Genomic DNA, 16,755 nt, shown 5'->3' with positions numbered 1-16,755 from the left:
GACAAACACAAACTGCCCTGGATCAGCAAAGTTGTCTCAAAAAAAGGATTTCTGCGGTGAGGAGGAAAGTTTTGTACAAGCTGCACCAACTGGCAAATTTTGAGGCCACGCATGTAACTCTCACATCCCTGATTATATGGTACAAATAGATACAGGATGTGACAGTTTTCATAATTGTTCTTTGCACCAATATAGCACTCTTCATTCAAAAGTCATCAAAATATTAAGTAATTTAGCTTCACAGTACTGCTATGGGGCTTTTATGTATAATTATTCTCATTTCACAGATGAAAACAAGACCCAGAGACATTACATCACCTGTTCAACATCAGACAATGAGTCAGTGGCAGAGACAAGAATACAATCCAGAAATTGTTACTCTGAGTCCATACTCAAATCACAAAAACTACACTCCCTTTAACAGAAGGAATTGTTTTGCATGAATGAGGATCATGTCTCCAATGGGACTTGAAAGAATGGCCTTCAAAATCAAAAGGAACAACTTTTCTACCTGAGCTAAAGTAGAACCATTCCCTGTTGATAGAAGTACTTATATCTTTTCTGCAGGCCTCCATCCACTAGAGGGCAAGACCCTAGTGTATTTTCTGCACATTAACAAAGCACTTGACCACAAGCCTGCAAATAGAAGGAGCTGTTCCAGTAATGAGTATACTTGGCGTACACAGCAGGCACGTATACCAAAACATTGATAAGAGGCACAAGACTCATACTTCAAATGACAAATTGGGCACCTACACGAGGAATGTCTCCTTTAGGACTTGAGCCAAGAGAAGATTCTCAAAACCTAACAACTTGTATTAACAGAGTAGGGAACTGATTTTTACAAAAACACAGAATCATCGAAAAGTAGAGCTGGACGGGACCTTGAGAGGTCATCTAATCCAACCCATGCAGTGAGGCAGGCCCAAGTATACCTGATAGGCATTTGTCTAACCTGTTCTTAAACACCTCCAATAATGGGGATTCCACAGTGTCCTTTGGAAGATTATTTCAGTACTTAACTACCATTATAGCTGGAACATTTCCCCTAATATTAGCCCAAATCTCTCTTGCTGCAGATTAAGCCCATTAATTCCTGTTTTACCTTCAGTGGACATGGAGAACAATTGATCACGGTCCTCTTTATAACAGATTTGAAGACTGTTATTTTGTTGCTCTCCTCTGGATTCTCTCCAATTTATCCATATTTTTCATAAAGAGTAGCACCCCAGAATTGGACACAGCATTCCAGCAGCAGCCTTACCAGTTCTTTGCAGAGCAGGACAATTATCTCTCGTGTTACATACGACACTCCTGTTAATACGCTCCAGAATTATACGAGCCTTTTTTGCAATGACATCTATTGGCTCATATGGCATTCGTGATACACGATAAACCCCAGATCTTTTTTCACAATACTAGTCCCTAGTTAGTTATTCCCCATTTTGTATTTTTTCTTCCTAAGTGAAGTACTTTGCACTTGTGTCTATTGAATTTCATCTTGTTGATTTCAGACCAAATCTCCAATTTGTCAAGATCATTTTTTGTGTCCTCCAAAGTGCTAGCAACCCCTCCCAGCTGGGTGTTGTCTGTAAATTTTATAAGCATGTTGATGCTGATGATGCTAGTCACCTTGATGTCAAGGACGATGTTGACAATCACAGTTTGTATAGACCAATTTGGAGAGAACAACTTTTACTGCACTAGCCACAGAGCCATTTGCCTAGCTGTGTTGATAGAGCTGCACATTGTTTCTGTGTCTGGCGCTGTGCCTCCAGCTGCTCAACACGATTCTTCTCATGATTCCCTTATAGTGCAGGGCCATGCAATATGATCACTCACCAGCTGCTCAAAGGTCAGAAATGTTAGTTTTGAGCAGATTTTGATTCATGGTGACTTTGAAGCATTTCATCTGTCCTCCACGCTTACGATTGCCAGAGCTTAATTCAGAATATAAGACTTGTTTTGATAAACGGGTCTCAGGCATACGAATTACATGGCCAGTCCATCTCAATTGGGTGCAGATCAAATGAATCTCGATGCTGACCGAACTTCCGTATTGTAAACCCAGTCCTGCCATTTGATGCCCCCAGCAACCGTTGTAGGTGTTACAAATGGAAACTGTCAAGCTTTTAAATGTGCCATTGATAATAGGGTCCATGTTTTGCACCCATAGAGCTGTGAGGACAACAGCATTACATATTTTGATTTTTGCCTGCAGGCAGATTTTATGTTGCTTCCAGTTCAGTATAAGTATACTCCCCACTCCATTATCTATAGCATTAATGAAAATGCTGAAAAGTACCAGACCTAGAACAGACCCCTGCGGCTCCCCACTAGATGCATCCTCCCAGTCTGACAGTGAACAACTGATAAGAGCCCTGTTGAGTATGGTCTTTCAACATTTATGCACCCACCTTATAGTAATTTCATCTAGATCATATTTCCTTAGTTTGCTTATGAACATATCATGTGGGACTGTGTCAAAAGCTTTACTAAAATCAAGATACGTCACATCAACTGATTCCCCCATATCCAACAGGCCAGTGAACCTGTTCAAGGAAGAAATTAGGTTGGTTTGGCATAACTTGTTTGTGACACATGCATGTTGGCTATTACTTATTACCCTATTACTCTCTAGGAGCTTGCAAATTGATTGTTACATGTTAAAACAGGGTTCAAATATGGCGGCTGCTGACTCATATTCTAACACAGTTTGTCCAGCTATTGTGGGTGGGGGGAAAACTGTGTTAGAGCCATACTCAAAATAGCTGTCAGCTTTGTCTAGGCTCAAACAGGGTTTGGTCCTGTCCATATTGGCTAGTTGTAATTCAGTACTGCTAATCCCCATTGTTCAAAAATCATGAGTCAGGCCCCCAAAACATGCTTCTGGGTTAGAAATCATGAGATTTTAATTTTAAAATGGTTCATTTAATTTTTCTTCTGATTTTTGAGCCTTTAGGTGGCACTCAAATCACTTTTTAAAGATTTTCCTACCAACTATGAGGGCTAGAAACTTCCCTTTTTATCTTTTTATTTTTTTTTAAATGAAAGCTAGGATTTACAGATAATAATATGATTCCAGGAGCTTTAAAGAAACCAAATAATTCAAAAGTTGGCAACACCATGTTTGAATCCTGTATGAACATCATTTTCAAACACAGTTCTCATTTCAATGTAGACAATACATAAAGCAATAGCTCTATCACTTCATTAGCTGTAGATAGTGCTAACTTTTATAGCCATTTGCCAGGCCTTCAGCCAGAAGAGGGCAAAACTGTTACAACGGTTGCAAATTTTAACTTATAACTTCTTGAGTTTCTGGTCAATGAACCAAGTATTGCAGGCACTCCTAGAATTAAAAGAAAATATGACTCTTGGCTTTTACATGCCAGGATGCCATACTGGAAGCACTGTATATTGCTACAGGTATAATCAGTAGAGAGAAATCATTATCTGATATTTATTATTACACTGGCACAGAGCACAGCACTATGGATAAAAGTGTTCTGGTGTTTCCTATAATAAACGTTTTTCCTTGAGCTGAAAATATGATTGTTTTGAAGCACAAGGGGACTATATTTGGAGTTCTTGGCTAAGAAATTTGTCTTTAAAATGTCTGTGATTAAAAAGTCAGCATTTTAAAAACCTAGTGACATTTGATAACTTCAAAGTTTTAAAATTCTGTCGAGATGAGTAACTGCTTGAGCCCCAAGACTCTCTGCCTCCCATCCCCCAAGGCCACAGGAGCCCCAGGCCAGCCAGAGCCCTGATCCCCGGCCAGCCAGAGCCCTGACACCCACCCCCGACCACTCAGAGTAGCCCCAGGCTGGCCGAAGCCCCTGCAGCCGCGCCTCCCCTACACAGACCCAAAGCTGCCGTGCAAAAATTCAAAAGCTCTTCTCTTCTTCTCTCTTCTGGAAGAAGAACCTGAGCTTTCGGTATGTTCCATGCAGGTTCTGGAGCAGCTGAGGAGGCAGTATGTGTTAGTCAGTATTCCGGGTTCATCAGTAATCTCCCTGGAGTCCGGGGAGATTACGAATGAACCTAGGAAGCTGAATAGCACATACTGCATCCTCAGTCATCCCAGAACCTGCAAAAATTTCCCCCGCCTAACCCACAACCGGGGGCAGTGGTGAGCTGGAGCCGGTTCCCACCGGTTCGCAGGAACCGGTTGTTAAATGTAGAAGCCCTTTTAGAACCGGTTGTCCCGGGACAACCGGTTCTAAAAGGGCTTTTAAATTTAACAAAAGCTCCCTGCCCCACCCCCGGCCCCAGATCACCTCGCTCCGCCTCCTCCCCTGATACTCCACCCGGCTTCTACTCCCCCTCCCCTGCTTCCCACGAATCAGCTGTTCGCGGGAAGAAGCGGCTTCCTGCAGGTGAGCTGGGGTGGGAGGGGTGCAAGGAGGGCTCTAGGCGCTGCGCGATGCTGCCAGGCTCCGGCCCAGCCCCGCCCCCGGGGCCCAGCCTCAGCCCCGGCCCAGCTCCCAGCGGCGTGGCTCCGACCCGTGCCCCAGCCCAGCTCCAGGCACCCCGGCCCGGCGGGGGGTAAGCAGCATGGTAAGACGCCAGGGCCAGGGGGTTGAATAAGGCGGGGACAGAGAGTGGGGGGGGGGGTTGGATGGGGCAGAGTTTTTTTGGGGGGCGGTCAGGGGATGGGGAAGGGGGGGATTGGATAGGTGCCGCATGGGAGTTCCGGGGGTCTGTCGGGGTGGTGGTGGATGGGTCGGGGCAGTCAGGGGACAGGGCGAGTTGGGTGGGGGTTGGGTCCTGGGGGCAGTAAGGGTTGGGGGTCTCAGGAAGGAGTGGTCAGGGGACAAGGAGCGGGGGGGTGTTTATGGGTTGCGGTTTCTGAGGGCTGCAGTCGGGGGCAGGACATGGGTGGGGGTCGGATGGGGGGGTGTACTCACCGGGCATTTCTATACCGGGTCTTCGGCAGCGGGTCCTTCTCCCGTCAGAGCCATGCCGCCGAAGACCCGGTAGGGAACCGGTTCCTAAGATTTTGGCAGCTCATCACTGACTGGAGGCCAGCAGCAGCGGCTGCACTAGGGATGGCAGAGTCTCCCCTGGCCTATTATACCTGCCGCCCATGCTGGAGCAGGGGCCATGTAGAGATTCTTTCAGCTCTGTTCCAGCAGCCCCACCCTACCCATCCTGAGCTAGAATGGGAATTGAACCTGACGGGTGTTGTGGGTCTATCTGACCACCTGCTTAGAGATGAAGAAGGACTTTTTTCTCCCATGTAGAAAATATATAGAGGACCAGGGAGTTTTTCACCTTCCTCACAGCACCTTCAAGCCACAGTAGGTTAAGTATGAATGTGCTCTGGACCTAACTGAGGTACTTGGCTCGGCTTTTAATCTGTCGCAGCTTGTGACCCATTTCCAGTGCAATTAAAAGGACAGAAGACAACCAGGGTTGGTGGGCCTTGGGCTCATGGGATAGGGTGAGACTTTGAAGTCCCCACCCTTCTGCACCCTTTGTCCTCCTTATAGAAGGTGAGGTGGTAGGACTCATAGCAAGCTGAGTCCCCAGGGGGTGGGCTGAAGAGAGCCTACCCTGAGTTCCAGTTTATTTGGTAGGAGCCCTGTAATCCCTGCTCTGAAACCACTTACATGCCTGGCATAGGAAAGTATAGGTGATGGGCGAGTATTGCCCCTCCTTAGTGTTAAAATTTAATAAAAGTTGTGCCCTGCAACTTAAAATTCATCCAAGTGTCTGCCCTCATTTCACTGCCATGTCCGAGCAATGCTTTTTATCACCTTCCAGATAAGAAAACACCTGGAATTTAAGGCCCAAGTTTCCAAACTTGGGCACCCAAAATGTGTCAGTAAAACTCACACATGCACTTCCTGCATTCTCAAATGGGCTTTTGTACATTACAAATGGGTAGCTGTGCATCCAAGTACCCATTCGTATATACAGCTGTGGAATATGCATGCAATAAAATTGCGGTGCAATTTTGCAGGCATCACTTAGGCACTGACTTTTGAAAATTTAGCCCTAAAAGCACATTTTTGCAGGCTTTTGTGTTTGCTTTAATGGCTAAGCAATTATCTGTACAAAGCAGTTTATGCATAAGCAAAGTAGTAGTTTTTCACAACTTTTGTTGCTCTGACTCTGTATTCCGCATTAAGGATTATTTGCATACAGTACCATAATTAGCATGGATAATCTCCTTGGTTTAAATGGGAATTAACTAGCAACATTGGCATTGGAATAGTCCAATTGACTTTGTGTTGGAACTGGAGCTGGAACTGCTTTAAAGCCAGTCCTGAAGGAATGTTAGGTTAGTTTTCCATTCCTGCACACTCTGTGCCAATCTCATCAATCCTAAGGAAGGACAGGCCAATCAGCAGGGGAGTTAGATGAGATACATAACTGCTTCTCCTTGCTTGACAGAGGGGGCAGGAGTCATAGTCCCTCTGTATCCCCATGCAGAGACTGTGAGGTACTGGAGTTTTCAGAGTTCATGGTTGTCCCTGTAATGTTATCTGAAAGCACCTTTCTGAATTCAGGGAGACCCCGTACAGACCTTCTTTTCTTGGCCTTTGGATTTAGTTAGCATCAGGGAAAAAGTATGACTGCCGCATACTCACTCCATCAGGATTCCAGCTTTATGCTCTGCGTGCAGAATCAGCGTGGGTCAGGGAGCATCAGTTGCCTCTTCATAGAGGAGAGGGGTCAAGATTTGCCCCTTAATATGTAATTTTATTACTACTTCTTATGTGTGTAGGCCATACCATATAATAGACAGTATGCACTACCAGTATTGTAAAGATGGTACCGACTGCACTGATAGCAACACAAAATATATCACCAAATCAAAAATGAAAGGGATAAAAAGGAACAAGAGAAAAACTAAGACAATACAAAAGGAAGTTATTAAACATGCCAGATCTTAAAAGGCTAACTCTGGCTATTACAAAATTGTGACACTCCATTGAGATAGTGACCTTGGCAACATAATAAAAAAGAACAAATATCACTCCTTACAAAAGGCCAAGGATTAACTATGGGTTTGTAGAGTTCCTTAGCAACTCAAATCTAAAGTGGACACACATGTAAGCACAGGTTGCTATTGGCACATATAAAAATTTTGTGACATGCTGAAAAACTGGAAAGATCTGTACAAGCCTCACTTATAATTAGGAAGAAGTGTAAATAGTCTTGGAGACTAACAAAGCTAGTTGTACAGTACAGAACTTCAGAGGTCATAGTTTAATTGTTGGCATTTCAACCTTAGTATTTTCAATGAGCCACTCTTAGACATGCCATGCTGGGAGAATCATCCCTTAGATAACTTGCCAAGGATAAGGGACAAAACTTGAGAGGTATTCTAATGTCTTTTATGCACAGCACTGCAATATCTGCTATAACTTCAACCTTCTCTACAGCCAGAAGGGGAAATAAGCAGCTCACTCTTGAACTCCTGCCAGCTCTTTTTTTTACAGAACAGCAGAAGGATTCATCCAGCACCCCCTTTCCAGAGACATCTATCTGCTGCTAGTGCTAAGCCTGGTAACCTGAATCCTTTCATGAATTCAGATTCCCCACATGGCAACACACCATGTCACAACTGCCCCACTAGCTCTAAATTGAGGAGGGGTTACACGTCCTTAAGCTGGCACAAAAGTTACATATGTAAAGACTTCGTTCTTGTACTATCCAATAACAGGATAGGCTGTCAGTACCAGGATGTGTCTCAAGACACCAGCTTAAGCACGCTAAGGAGAGGAAGGTTGATATGGGGAAATGAACAAAACCAGGGAAATACTAGAAAGAAGTCCGTCAGAAAAACTAGTTCCAGTACATCATCTGCATTTACACAGAGTAAAATTAGGAGGCACTGACTTGATGCTGTTCAAGAAATATGAACATGTAATGGATGAAATGGAGTTTTGAATTAATGGTTAAGATTCATTGCTTCCAGATATAAGGAGGCAAGCTATCAGATTTATATTTCTTAATTTTTTAGAAAAAAATATTCAGTTTTCATAAAGTACATTGTAAAACATTTATAATTATAATGCAGTGATGTTATCTAGTCAAAAACAGGACTGGAGTTATTTGACTCGAGAACAAAAAATTGATTTATTAATATTTTCATGGATTCAAAATGACAAGATTTGTTCACAATGATTAGTGGTGTCATTTTATTTATTTATGAGTAGAGCCGGTTATGAATTCTCTGTTGCAATATTTTTCACTGAAAAATATGATTTCAGAAAAATCAACATTTTTAGCAGGAAAATGCTGATTTTGAAAAAAATCCAACAATTTTCCATTGGGAAAATCTAAATAAAATATTTATGTCAGTGTGACATTCATCACTATCTGTCAGAGCAACCACAATGTCTCATGGGATTTGTAGTCTGAGTTTTTCATGCCCCCATTCTCCCTTATGGACTTGGTATCCTGGCTGGATTACATTTTCCATGATGCACTGTGGCTCCCCTCTGGATGAGCTGCCACGGTGCATCATGGGACTCCCATGACTGCAGATCATCAGGAAAATGCAGTGTGACTAGGGATCCCAGCCCACAGAGAATCATGTTGGATGAGTCATCTTAACTTCAACTTCCATTAGACACTCCCAGCCCAGATGGATGTAGGCTACTGTTGAAATATTTTGAGTCTGAATAAAAATTTTGCTGAACTTTTGTTCCATGAATAGTTTTGATATTGCAACTTGTCACCCTTCAGGAGAAACACAAATGTTAAAATAGCAGTATTTCCTCTGAGATAGAAATTCTCCATTTATGAATATATGGACAATCAGAGTATTTTTGAAAATGCATGTGATTCCTGAGAGCTTTATTAATTTTAGCATGAATGATTATTTATCTAAAATGTCTTTCTGTAACTAATTTATGGATTATTCTCCATTCATTATTCTCCTGTTCAGAAAGATTCAGAGAGCAAAAACAATTCCATGTAACTTAGGTGGCCAACCACAAGCAACAAATGGTAATTGAAGGAAGAAGCTAATAAACAACCTATAATACAGTCTGGATACATTAGCACAGCTGTGAAATCCAGTTTCAGCAGTCAAAAACCCAGGCTTACAATGCAGTGTGGACGCTCAAGCACAGTCCTGGAAACACCAAGTCGACAGACTTGGGTCCCACAAGCCCAAGCGTAGTGTGCAATGCAGACATATCTTAAATGGTGTTTCAGGATGGCTCAGAGTATACACTGTAAGGTATCACCATTTTTGTTTCTTTTTTTCCCTGTCCTTTGCTATGTATATGTTACTATCTGATAAAAACGTGCAAAATGTTTTAAATTTGTGCCCAGGAATTTAGCTGCACACCACCCATTAAAGATACTGGGAGGCACTTAGCTATGTGTCCATTCCATGTCACATTGTGGGAATTAAGGAAGCAGTGTTCAGTGTATTCATAACAGCAACTCACCCTCTGCATCTTCTGGCCTTGTAAGGTCAATGACTCCTGGGCCCAGTTTTCCATCTTCACTGGGTTTCCCTGTTAATTGTGGGCCTAAATTCTCAAAGCGTGTTCTTTCCTGGAAAAGACAAGAGATACTATTAATGCTCCCTATATCCTAGTCCTATGTCTATGTGTATGTTTATGTACAGACATATGCCTTTTCTTTTCTTTTCCTGAGTGAATTAAATGAGCAGGTTTTAATTAAAAGTATAGTTTAGAACATAAAGTTGAGGGCTTCATTTTCATAGGTTCTGAGCACCCACAGCTCTCATCAATATCAGTTGGAATTATGAGTGTTCCGCACTTCTGAAAATCAGGCCCTAAGTTTTCAATGTGAAAATATACATAGAAGCTTCCAAATTAGGCTGAACTGCACCTTTATAATGTATAAATGATGGTACATTCAACCGCAGAAAACTTTTGGCAGGAAGCAGTGCTGATCTATGCTGCACACTTTGTCTTTCCACTAAACTTTGTGACTTAAACTGGAAAAAAAACAATCGACATTTGAGAGACACTAAAATTTAGAACTTGAAAGAAAAGTTCCTATTAAAACATGCTGCTAATTTAATGGAAAAAGCACTTTTTTTCCACTAAAAGATCCAAGTTTGCATTCGTACCCCTGAGAAAACACAAGTCTGAATTTTATGCAAGAGGCTTTCAAAGACAAGTATTCAAAGAAGGAATAGTAGATGACAGAATTGATACTATTATTTTGTCTAGGAATTTCAACTGAACCTCAATGGGAATTGAAAAAGAGACAGGACGGTGCTTGCTCCTAGAAAAACACAAAGCCTTTGAGAGCTGGAGACCTGCACAGGAAAGCTGGACCTGGAACTGTAAAATGAAAACTAAGGGAGGCATTTTATGTGTTAACCCAATCTTCAATCAAAGAACTACAGGGCAAAAGCACTACAATTGACAGTGCAATATTCCTTCACAATGTGAGTCTCTGTAGTACTCTATATCAGTAGCTAAGTGTTCAGTAGTTATCATTAATTTAGTGTTCTCATTTGAAGGAACACAACATGTTTTCCCTCTTGCCTTGTTGTTACTTCTTCAAACTAAACTTGGTATTATGTTGTACTTGTGAATGAATGAAACCTTGTTGTTCATTACTATGAAACAATATTAAATGTCATGTCAGCTTGAATTTACAGACATGAAATACCAGCTTTCAGCTCCGCGAACAGTTTCTGCATGTTATACTTAATGCATTATGCAGAAGTAGAGTGCTGATTGCTGTTCAGTCTATTGTTCAATGACCTAGTTCTGTACTGAGCATTTTAGACATAAGAAGAAAACATCATGAGTTTTCTCTCCTGCACAATGTTTAGAAACTTAGAAATGTTCTTAAAGACCAAACATACAATTACTTGATGGCTGTTGTGCCTCATTTGTTCAATCTCAGTTCATTTGTGCTGTCTAATCTGATTATTTTTTGAATATCATTATATTTCTATAATTAATTCCCATCAGCCAAATTGTTCAGGAAGCCTTTTGATTCTTCAGATCATGGAATATGTTTAAATCTACACGGGAAGAAAACACAGCACAAAACCGATTCACTGGGTTTACCACCACAACATGCAGCTGAGGAGTTTCAGGTACTAATTGCATTTTTAAAAGTTTCTTAAGATCTTCCATCCATCTTACAAGTTAGCTTTGCATTTTCATAATGGAGTAACATTCTCCATGCTACTGAGTTGTTTTTGTAGTGTAGCTTTCCTATATAATGTATCTGTTGATGAGGGGACACAGAGAGGAAATGAGACAGGCAAGCTAACAATACAAGGCCAACCATTATACCCAAAGATGTTCTATAATCTAATCATAGTCCTGTACCATCAGAATGGAATCTGCTTTGCTGGCAGATAGGAATGATTTTTTTTCAAGTGCTCCTTGTTCCATTGTTGAGGGGCTAGTTTAGACTTTCACAATTTGCACTCAAAATAAAAGCAAAAATCAGTACTAAAAAAAACAGCCTTTAGCAGACACCGTTTCTCTTTCCAAATATTTACATTAAAGCCTTTTCTAAAGGAGTGTTAACATGGCATCTGCAGTATTCTTGGAAGAACAATCGTTACGTGTGGTTTAGAAGAAGGAGAAATATCTTCAACAGAACCTGCTATATATCAATATGCACATTTGAAGTATCTTTCTAGTCATTCATTCTCTTTGATTTTTTACCAGAAAATATTCTCTGTTAAAGAAAAGAAAAAAAAAGTTTCTGAAAGAATATCAATATTTTGACATAGAAGGAGAAAAGGGGAAATTACATGATAAGGGCAGAAATAGTAAGATGAGAAAGCTTACACAATAATAATACCTTTTCTTCTAAAAGAATTGAAGTCCACTTATGATTCAGTAATAACCTCTGGTTTTCAATTCATAGGAAAATATACCACAGCTATTATTTCTCAATATATACATTGGAATGCCTTTTTAGTCTGATTTTTTTTTCAATGAAAAATATTCTTCACAGCGATGCTTATAATATCACAATTTGGATGAGGTATTAGTAAACTTATATGAAATGCTTTTATTAACTTAATATTCAAAGGGACACTCAACCTGTTTAGGTCCCAACCTTTTCCTTTCTTTAGGGCTTATCCTAGTAGGCTTCACGTCAACCAGCTAACATATGGTGAAACCACAACTTACCTTGTTTACATTATGATTTTAAACTGTGTTAGTTATCACATTAAAAAAACCCACTCTTTTTCCTAGTGCAAACAAGTCCTAAAGGAAAATAAATTCTACATAGCCTATAGCCACATAAATGAACATCTACATGTACAAATTGTAAAATATTTTTAAAGTTTGGGGGTACACACACACACACACATACACACGTGTATAAGCACATACTTATTAACAAACAAATACACATACCCATTACATCCCCACACACACACGTATGTGCAGGCGGGGATAGGGTGTGGTTTTTACCTCCTTTTCAAAAGGTAATTTTGGAACTCTAAACAGGTGGACAATATTCTTTAATACTGTCTGTGTATCATCTGCCGTATATTCATACAAAGCTGATCCTGTAAATCTTTACTCATGGGAGTAGGCCCACAGAAGTCAATGGAGCTAAAAATTTGCAGGATCAGGGACTTTTGCTGAAACTGAAAGCTCTCTCAAGCACAGTTTGGGCCTTCTGTGTTTTTGTGTATGTTAAAAATACAGTAAAAATTAATCACTACTTTAAAATTGGTAGAAGGAAAAAATTCTTCTTGCAACAGCCAAATCTTCATTTTCATTCAGTGACATGATTAGGCACTTATTTATGCATTGTGAGTCACAAACATGCAAAAAACATAAAAGTTATTAAAAAAAATTAAAGTCTGTTCCACTGTGTTGTAGGGCTGTTGGTTCTCTAAGTGCTTTGAAATTATGATGTATGAGGTAGATGTTGCATATTAAATAAAGATATTTAAATGATAAAGCCCCTTTAGTGAGAGCTGATGAATGTTAAACGTTACGAGCCACAAGACTGTGGCATCCATCATATTCACATGTTATCACAGTCAATGATGGAACAGCCCCAGCGATGACAGATAGACTGCTAGATTATTATCCCTTATTTCCAGAGTCACTGAGCAAGCCAGCCAACCCCTTAGGCATTATTTTTAACTTTGCATTAAATTAGCAACTTTTCCCTCATTTCTGTGGCAGGGATTATCAATTCTTCCTGCGTGTGTGGAAGGTAAAGGGACGGTTTAGTCATCCGAGAAGTGGCGGAAGCAAGGCCCTTCCTACAAAAAAGCTGCAAACTTCAAATTACTAGAAACAAATATAAAATTGTGATCTTCTGGAAGAACAGCAATGAAACAGTAAGCACACAATAATGGCTTTTCTCTGCACTTAGATAAAAGCTGAATTTTTGATGTGCACAGTATATTTTCATAAAATTTTATATACTATGTTTTATACACTTATTGGCTATTCCATAATAATGTGTGTGCTAACAGTAAAATTGCTCTTAAATTTATGTGTGTTATTTATACGTTCCCACGTAACAATGCTTTTTGTTGTAAAAAATATTCTGTTTATTAATGTAACTTTACAACCACTGCATCCAAGATCCGTGGTAAATTAATGACATTTTTATTATTTTATAGTGTCATTAAATTTTTACTGATCATTCCATCAAACAGAAGCAATAAAGGCCATAATGTAAACTGGGACACTTAGATCAGGGGAACAGGAAGGCATTCCATATAGTCTGAAGTAAACGACTTGCTATAAATGATATTTATACCATCTTTAAGCTTGTGAGAATACTTGGACAAGTTTGGCAAAACTGTTTCAGTAGTGCAGTAGATTGTGTACTTAAATAACAGTTTACTTGCCAGCAAGACAAGTTTTTTTCAAACCAGATGCGAGATGACTGATTGCATCCATCTCTTGAAAAACAATATACGAAATGTAATAATACACTGGATACCCCTCCCTTCTGGATTACCAAGACTGATCAGACTATACCCATGCCTCAAATTAGTTCAACATGCTAGCTTTTTCCACATCTGAAATGTGTGTTCAGACGAAACTGGAAAATGGCATACCAGCTGATCCTTGTGTGAAAGGGGTTTGTTCTATTTTTTTTCCCAAACAAATACATTTTATTTAAGTAGACATGGCTGGACAATGATGTAATACTCTTTGTTTCAATAGTTTAACTTGGCAGCAGTTGCCAACATTTATTTAAAGAGCCAATTTCTAGAGTCTGAATTAATATGGGTCATTCACAGAAGCCACAGAGCTTATGCCTGAGGGGCTATTATATATCTGAGGACAGTATTTTAGTTGCAATTTTAGTACGCTATAAATAATTATCACGTCTTTACATACAAAATACATTACAATTAGGATATTCCACACTGAATGTCTCAACTAATTCTTTAGAGGCTTATTTGTTATTTGTGGTCTACTCTGTTTACATACCGTGGAATGTAAAAAACAGCAAAAAAAAACACCTGAGTTCAAAACATCAAAGGGGAAATTTTCAGCAAAACTTATAGGGATTCATTCACACTATCCCTATTAATGCTAATAGGAATTGTGAGAATAAATCCCCCAGACATCACAGCAAAATCTTATAGTTTCCTAAGAATGCGACTTATACCGACAACAACAAAGCAATTCAGAGCTCAGACTGACACTTTGTCCTTCCAACCCACCACTCCATTGTGCCTATGAATCAGGAAACATTGTTCTGGGAGAATTCACAAGTCCATCCTCCTTTCATCCTGCAAAGGTCAAGGCATAAATTCCCCCAAACTTCCCCCACCAAGTTCCTCCTACTTTTTTATAGCTAGGGCTGGAAAGTGAAATCACCCTCTGCTTAGAATCTTTTGCAATATCTTGGCACAGCAGGAATCATTACAAATTGACTTTCAGCCTTATCTCTAAATTTTGTATTTTTGGGGGGTGGGAACTATCCTATCCTATCAATTTGTAGTCAGAAATATAAAAAACCCTGAAAGACGTAGTACAGTAGATGTAGAACTCCGAGAAAACTTGGTGGCATTAGTTCACAGGGATCCATATGAACCTTTTTCCTGTTTTAATTCATGTGGTTTTGCTTTGATTTCCAGTTGTGAACAAACTCCAAGCAGGACTTAACCAAACCCATCAATTTTGGCCAAGTTATAGGTGGAAACACTGAAAAATCATAGAATTTCTCACGGTTTCTCAATAGGAACCATAAATCTGTCCCAGGTTCACAAACTTTTGGCAATGTTTGTCCCAAGTTTGATATTTTCTCATGAATATTTTGCATGTCTAAAATTACAAGGTATCATATCACTCTGTGGCAAGAGGCATTTAAAGATTTAGAGTGTGTGTATGTGTGTGCACATGCGTGAGAGAAAAGCTAAGAAATAATTTTAATAACTGGGCCATTTTGCTAAAAGTTTCAGTATACTTTTTGTACAGGTTGGATGAATGAACTCCAAATGTCTGTGACTTTTTGTTGATCTGACAAGATAAAATACCAAATCCCAGTAACTTTAACAATATGAAGGTAATGCTCCCAGTGGTCAGACTAAAAGGGCAATATAGTATATCCTCACTTGAAATCTTACTTTAGTTTTCTCCTTCAAGATTTCCAGGATGTCCATAAGGCACTCAGATACTATGATAATGAAGGTCGTATAAGAACTTATCTAGAATAGAAAAGAATCCTTGCCTCAGCCTACAGGTGCCTATTGCAATACAGGATATATCTACATGGAGATAAACAACTCACAGGTGGCCCAGGTCAGCTGACTCAGGCTCGCAGAGCCCAAGCATCTATACAGCAATTTTTAGCCCCACAGCCCGAACCCACCAAGCCTAAGTCAGCTGACCTAGGCCAGCCATGGCTGGGCTGCAAGGCTTTTATCTCCATGTAGACGTTCCCATAGTGCCCCGATGTACCATGCTGAACTGCACTGGAAGCATGTACCCTACTCAGAGGGAAGGGAGAACATTAAGTCCCGTTTTTAAAATATATTGTTTTGTGTTAAAATACTGTTGAAAAAACAAGCAATGCATTTGAAAGAAGGACTAATCCTGCTTAACCGGCTGCATGCTTCAGCTGGCTTCCACTATTCTGAATGTGACAACATGACACATACTGGGGCATCACAGGATAGTAGGATTCTAGGGTTATTAACCATCATGATTTTATTGCAAGTCTCACGATATTTGGGTCTCTTAAAGCCCCAGCTCCTGGAGTCAGGTGAACATATGCAAATATCACTTTTTTTTTAATATAATGAAAGCTAAGATTCTAGCCTTTGTGTCTGTGGAAAAAAATTTGGAAACATGAACATTATAGGTTCAAAAACCAGAAGACAAATATCAACAACTCACTGTCCTATTTTTTTAATTGATTTTTAAGCAAATTGCATGATTTTAGAGGGTCTGACTCATGATTTTTAAGTGCCCTGTGGATGAGAATACTAGGAAGCCTCCATCATTGTTGGGGTGGATGTCATGAGATCTGAGTGAAGAAATATTAAAGGAGTGTTAAGGTGAAGTCCCTGTATACCATAGTTATTAGTGGCACTCAACACATATTTTTGCATTACTGGATTTTATTGCTTTTCAGGTCGCCTTTAAAAATAACACAGAATATAGTTAATTCTTTAAAAAAACTCAGATAGCCAAATATTTCCATCTAGACAGGATTTTATGAGTTAATCCTTCCCCTCCTACCTATTAAATACTGACAGACAGATCCTTAACTATTGCAGCACTTGCGCAGACACTCCTAAAATATGGATCTACCTCAGTTAGATTACTTTCA

The 16,755-nt window shown here is 40.0% G+C and overlaps 1 protein-coding gene across 48 annotated transcripts in view; it reads right to left on the bottom strand.

Moving 5' to 3' along the window:
* The window catches only part of SOX6 (SRY-box transcription factor 6), a 456,705-nt gene that overhangs the window by 34,302 nt on the left and 405,648 nt on the right, over positions 1-16,755 (bottom strand). For all 48 annotated transcript variants that reach the window (XM_065594763.1, XM_065594780.1, XM_065594788.1 and 45 more), the window contains one exon: positions 9,423-9,531. In XM_065594763.1, coding sequence (XP_065450835.1) covers positions 9,423-9,531 — 109 coding nt within the window. The remainder of the gene's footprint in view (positions 1-9,422; positions 9,532-16,755) is intronic.

The sequence above is a fragment of the Chrysemys picta genome, chromosome 4 (assembly GCF_011386835.1).
Source record: "Chrysemys picta bellii isolate R12L10 chromosome 4, ASM1138683v2, whole genome shotgun sequence".
Lineage (NCBI taxonomy): Eukaryota > Metazoa > Chordata > Testudines > Emydidae > Chrysemys > Chrysemys picta.
The sequence above is the reverse complement of the archived record's forward strand: the minus strand, read 5'-3'. Positions and strand labels throughout refer to the sequence as shown.